The sequence below is a fragment of the Anguilla anguilla genome, chromosome 4 (genome assembly GCF_013347855.1).
Source record: "Anguilla anguilla isolate fAngAng1 chromosome 4, fAngAng1.pri, whole genome shotgun sequence".
NCBI classification, from domain to species: domain Eukaryota; kingdom Metazoa; phylum Chordata; class Actinopteri; order Anguilliformes; family Anguillidae; genus Anguilla; species Anguilla anguilla.
The window spans coordinates 9,644,266-9,651,065 of NC_049204.1; the positions used below are offsets into that span (position 1 = coordinate 9,644,266).

The window sequence follows — 6,800 nt, forward strand, 5'->3', positions numbered from 1 at the left end:
TATGTTTTGCTTTATAAAACATGTTCTGAGATATTCTGAGATATAATTATTCTTTGTAAACGCATGTTTTATTGAACCACATAAGCACCTGGTGCTATACTCACTTTCATCATAGCCATCATAATTATATATATATATATATATATATATATATATATATATATATATATCAGATTACATTTGCTGAATTCTTCTTGATCAGCAACTTTGAACAAGGTTTGTTTGTTTTGTTCTGCCCTCTTGTTTAAAATTTATCCTCTGATTTATCCTAACAGCACCTCAAGGCACTATCTTTCAGATCTTATTTTTTTAGCTGAGTCATCTGGCAGGTGCAAGTCAGTGACGTACTGATCTTCAAACCTGGAAGTCCATTAAAACAGAGAGTAGTCTGCACTTTTAAGAACATCCAATGAAGATATGAGATTCCTGGGGAAACTTGCTCCCCACTGCAAGTTAGGAATTGGAAGGATGGAGGAAAAAAAAAAAACTTAAAAAAAATTGACACCAATGACAGCACTCAACTTGTATACAGCTCCCTTTAAAATATTGTTTAACTGATTTATAACCCCTAGCAGTAAAATTCAGTCAAAGGGCAACGTTTTTGGACATACAAGATGAACTGTACCTCAGTATTGTGCTTACCCAACTCCAGATACTGGCCCAAGGCTGAACTTGGCCTTTCCTTTTTATACTGTTGCCAAAATTTTTGATTCAATTACTGTTATGCCGACCTACACCTCCTTCATGTATAATCAGACAACAGGACTTTGAATGAAAGTACTTGACAGTTGCTGGAAGCTCTTTTCATCATAAAGAAGACTGGAAAACAACAGTGGGGGCTGCTGTCATGAAAATGTGCTCATTTGAAATTGTGATAAACTGCTGCTTCAGAAACTGCTGTCTTTTGTACAGCTGTGCTATGAGTTAAATTGCTTCGGGTGGATCTTCCTATATAGAAAAAAAAAATGTTTTAATTAAAGAGACCTTAAACCTGAAACCTTAAGTTTAATCATAAACCCTTCTGTGCCACTTTAAGTGTCTATTGCAACTGACTGAACATGTAACTTTGATTTCTAAGCAGATATTGGGATAGAAGAGGAGTCGGATGCCATTTTACATCTGAGTCCCATTAAACTCTGTGACCAGGCAGCTCGACGGACTCAGATGAATGGTGCCTCACGCTCGTAGCAGGCCCGTTCCTGTGAATGATACCAGCCACCTGGTCCAGCACTTAAGCTAAAAATGCCCGCGCCAAACCGGTGCTAACGAACGTGATTTCCTTGAAACACCTCCGCACTCTGCTCTGGCTGCAGTGTGAGCCTGGCAGTGTCGCTCAGTCCACCCATGTGCTCCGTCTTGTTCGTGCCAGACCGCCATCCCCCAGTCCTCTGGGTTCTCAGGCTTACAGTTAAGGCAGAAGTGGTACGGAGAGGAGCAACTGACTACCATTTATTATCATGAAGGTACAGGGCCAATACATCTGTTTCTGCCAGTGGAACTATTTAAAGTATAAAGCACTTTCTTACAGTATACTATGAAACGTCGTCTTTTGTTTCTATAGGAAGTTCTTCACCGTATCATTGTGAAATATATAACTACAGTAGTCTGAAAAAAAATTTAGAAATAGGTGTGACAGAATTTATTTTAGCTGGATCAGGGCCATTGTTAAGAAATCTAATTTGAGTCCGCTAATGCTAGTTAGCTTGACTGAGTCAGAACATTTTTATAGGAAGCTGTTCACCATATTGTTGTGCGATATATGACTACAGTGGTCTGAAAATAAAATAAATAGGTGTGTGATGGTGACAGAATATATTTTAGCTGGATCAGGGCCATTATTAAGAAATCTAATTTGAGTCCGCTAATGCTAGTTAGCTTGAGTGAGTCAGGACATCTCATCTTGTTGACAGACAGATCCTGCTTTTCTTGCAGATGTGGACTATTAGAAACTGATATTTCACTTATAAAAACTGATTGTGTTCTGTTATGATCATAATGACAGTCCTTAGGCAGTGCTGGCACTTTAAAAAGTGTTTGCCTTGCATCAGCTTAGAAATAGCTCAGCAGTAACATAACTATGCAAAAATAAACATGGCAAGAATCTTTAAAATGCTCTGACAATATTGTCCAGGCAGATGTACAGCTGTGATAATTACCTGTCAGTGGTATTTACAATTGACATATGCAAGGCTGACAATAGACTGGATGCAGTCACATACCAAGCATTTTATCATTATTAACAAACCTATGCCATAGATGTCAAGCATTACCCTTTTTTCCTTGAAGGACATCTTCTCACCAACAAAATTCAGTCAAGTGAAGTCATGTTATTCTTATGTTTTCTTTTTTTTTTTTTCAAATATCCACCCACAGCTTTGTACCACAGCATTAACTCTAGATTCCATCAGAATGTTGCTTCATTCATATCATATCATAAGGGATTTAAAGAGCCTAGATTCAGTTTCAATGAGCAAGACAAGAAATATTCATTTCAGGACAGTTTGTTTGTATTTATGTTAGCTAAAATATTAGTTCATAAGCAGACTGTCTTCATTTATTTTGACAGTTGACTGTATGGTCATCAGACCACCCATCAAAATGATGTGTTAGCCCCTGATTGTTATTCTGCTTAGCATATGATAACTTCAGTTTTTATGCACATGAAGCAAACAGTGCTTTTTTAATTATGATAGAAACCACCAACTAAAGACTAAAAATATTAAGAAAGGCTCTCCCTAAGACACACATGACTGTTTCTATTAGCCCCATAGAAAACAGACAACATGGTTTATATTACAAGCAGGCCAATACTTATATTTGCCATTAATTATTATTATTATTATTATTATTATTATTATTATTATTATTATTATTTATAGTAGTAGTAGTAGTAGTTGTTGTTGTATTAGTAGTATTTATTATTATAACTGATATAATCAGCACTTGTTGGTTCTCCTTTTTCGTTTCTATACCTTTTCTTTCCAAATTGTTACATTTCCTGTTTTTCACGACAAAAGACCTCCTCGCTTTTGGAGACCAGTCCGATGCGGAAACTTAATGAGATCAGAGCAAATTTGGTTGATTACAGCGTAACTGATTGATGGGATAAATTTGAATGCGAGACATGCAGCCTGCTCAGTTCATCCAGTCTGTATGAGTTCAGAAAAAGGGTGGTTGGATTACCGTTTGAGCATTTGAACAGTGGTCAGTGGTTGATATGCCATTGATGAACTAAGAGGACAGATTAGCGAGCAATAAATTTGATTACCAGTGTACTTTAAATGGCCTCATTAATGCAAGTGGAATGGGGAATTAACCTGGTCTGTTCGAATGATCACTTGTGCGACAGCCATCTGGATGTACTGAAAATAACGGAGACGGCTAACGGAACCATCCCAACGTGGGTCTTGCCAGATGGCAACATCAGTCCTGATGTGTCTAAAGATCTGGCAACACTGTCGCAATGTCCCGTAGCCCTGCAGCATGCCCTTGCGTCATGTCACCATTGTTACGCACAGATTCTGTTACTCCATACCGGACAGCCATCTCATGAACGCCAGTTTCCATCGCGTATAGTCAAAACTGGCAACAGACAGAGACGCATTGACAAAAACAGCTTGCTCACACAATAGCAAGAGTCTCCAGCGGTCGATCCATTAGCAAGCATTAGCACACTTTCAATTTGTATGAGAGGCAGAAATTTATTGGCATCCGACTTGGCAAACAGCAGAGGCCTGTTTTGTTAATGATTGTTTTTATTTTTATTTTTTTCCCCTCGGTGTTCAAATCAGCGGTGGATTAATGGCTCTATCTCTTAATATAGAGGACTCTGGATTCAGTGGGCGGGTCTAGCTCATTGCATTGATGACCGCAGATCCCTTTATTTCGGTAGTCCTCCGATGTCACTGCCAAACCTGAGCCCAGGCCGCAGGTGGCGACGCACACATGGGCTCACCTTGAGCGGGCGGCATCTCCCCCGGATAATCTGCTGCTATGGTCTGCTCCGACTCTGACACGCATATTAATCAAGAGAGCCGGGAGCTACCTCTGCAACCAACCCTCCTGTCTCCTTTGCAGGGCATTATGGCAAGGTAAAGCAGCTATGGCTAAAAATAATAGGATGGAAAAAAGACAGCAACATCCTGTTTAAAAATATCTAGCACTGAAGGTAATCGAGGTTTCTTGGCCTATAAGTTGTGCATCTCTTTATGCACTGAGAAGTAAGTGAAAGTGAAAGCCATGTCTGCCATGGCTCAGGGACCTCAGAATAACTTCAAAGGTACGACACAACCTAAAGGCACGACACAACCTCCACCCAAAACTGAAATTTCAAAATTTCTAACAATGACGCACGCAAACAATAATGAGCCACATGATGAAATCAGATAAAATACTGGATTTGCTAGCATAATTATTAGCTTTCAGTCAAGCTGCTACGACAGCATGTAGGCCACAGTGCCATCATTTTGTGCATCCCGCACAAAAGGGAAGAGTAACAGGATAAATCAGACATTAAAAGCACAAAGCATGTTTCAAGCAGATCTCCGGAAACAGGGTGGGTGGGGGATATTATGGCTGACAGTGGCACAGTGAGATTGAAGCTTTACCAAACTTTTACAGCAACTGTCTTCCGGACTGCCATATATAATATTAATCGTAATGGCTGGTAGTGAAAGAAAACATGAAAACTGTAAATTAATATGACAGCATAGTCAAAAGCTTCTATACCAAGTAAGGTATGCAAAAATTAATATCAATTAAATATGAGCCAATAAGACTGTGGTACAATATATTTGTTCATATCTTTACTTATAGATTGGTTGTCACATTTAGTTAATTGTGTCATATTGTGTCATAAGATTAATCCTTAGCATGCAATTACTGCTTAGCCATTTAGTTACATACTGTATGTGTCAGAATTATTTGAGAATGTTGGCTGAAGCTTGTAATTAAGGTTTATAATATTTAACTGATATTAAACCAATTCACCTCCAAATGTATCCCTGAAGATGTCTACTATTTCAGAGAGTTTGTTTGTTAGTGAAATAGTTAAACTAACCTTGTGTTTGCTTCAAATCGGAAAATTTAAAATGATGAAACCACTGGAAAATTCCCTGGTTTCAGTAGTACTGGCAATGCATTTCACAACCAGGAAGAAGCGAGAAGGGGAGGGGGAGTTGGCTGAATGCCATATTGCTGTTTGTGTTACCAGCACAGAAAAAAAAGGTTTCACTTTCATTACAAACCTATAAAATTTCAATTGAGAAAACTAAAATTATAGGTTTATCTATTGAAACTTTTTTTTTTTTTTTCCAGTGTGCTGTACCAAACAAATCTGTCCCCATCTGGTGTTATAATATCACTGCTGGATGGAATGCAGTTTGTGTCCATTCACATACAACGGTTTAGGGGTGTGTAAAATTGCTTGACAAAAGAGAAAACATCTGCTTCTCAATCCTCATGGTGAACTCAGAAAGAGCAAAAACATAAAAACACAAAACAGTGAAGAGGAAACAACACATACCCCTTGAAAACAAGCATACTTACCAGTAATACAAACTTTACAAGAATCAGGAGAGATGTCATTGGATAAAACTGCATAACCATTGTCCATTATTCACTTTTGCTCTGTGTCTGTGCTACTGTGACTGCGCCTCACTGCTACTCCCCTCTGCCTCTGGTCTCAGCATACGATGTGAATTACTTCCTCTGTGGATCACACCACCATTGTTCAGTCAGTCCGTGGATCACGCTCCTTCTAGTTTCCAGTTTCAGGCAGGGAGCACAGGCCTCCGGCGTCCCGCTACAAGTCTTTTAAACAGGCATACCACAGCTCTCACAATGAGGGCAAGCCTGTCTGCTGAGCTGCAGTGTTTTTGTTTACCGAGGAAGTTGAGCAAGAGTCAGCCAATCACGGCTTCCCTCCCCAGTCGAGTGTTTCCCAGACAGGAAGAAACTGAGTGCTGCAATTTTGAGGCGTCTAATGCACTGCCTGTTAAGAATAACAAGTGGGGATTCGGATCAACAGCTGCTCTTCTCTTTCTGGTCACCATTCAAATTCAAAGTGCATCAGAATGCTGTCCATGGATGAGTGTTAATTATATATATATATATATATATATATATATATATATATATATATATGGGACACATTGTACTCTATGTACTGATTGATTATTTATGTTATTTTTATTTTATTTTTTTGGTAACCTGTTAACCTGGTGATGACATTTTCAGATAATTCAAGCATGGCCTGGTGAGGGACATAAAAGAAAGTCAAGCTGAAGCAGATTTCATTGAAATAATATTGTTCTGAGATACTCATGTTTATGTTACAGCATTTATTTGGGTCAGCATTGGTAAGAACAAAAATGATGTAAAGGATGGTATTCTGACTAAATGCTTACTATGGTTTTCTGCATTTAGTTCATATAACTGTAAATGCTGTTATGTACACACACACGTACACCTAAACCTGTTAATGAGGCAGAAGGTCTGTAGCAATGATGAACACCACATGAATCATTATTCATATGGCTATTAATTATAATGACTAGGCAAGACTAGTGCACACCTGCAAAGATAATCCCAAGCCATTTCTGGGCCAAATAACCTTACATCAGCTATGCGTTTGGCTCTCCCTTTAGCCAGACATAATCTAAAGACTAAAAACAGCACTGTTGTTGCACAATAATGGCAACACTGGCAGCGCTTAAACAAAGTTGAACTCGTACCATTTGGATCGCATTGCATTGAGCACGCTCACGGCCAAGAGGCAGAAGGCACTGGGGAATAATTGC

General features: G+C 38.9%; 1 protein-coding gene across 1 annotated transcript in view; it reads right to left on the minus strand.

Annotated features, from left to right (window-relative positions):
- LOC118225586 overlaps window positions 1-5,935 on the minus strand; it is a 111,200-nt gene extending 105,265 nt beyond the window's left edge. Inside the window, exon 1 of the mRNA XM_035414168.1 lies at window positions 5,548-5,935. Within this exon, the coding sequence (XP_035270059.1) occupies window positions 5,548-5,614 (67 nt within the window). The 5' untranslated portion in view covers window positions 5,615-5,935. The remainder of the gene's footprint in view (window positions 1-5,547) is intronic.
- Window positions 5,936-6,800: the final 865 nt, after the last annotated feature.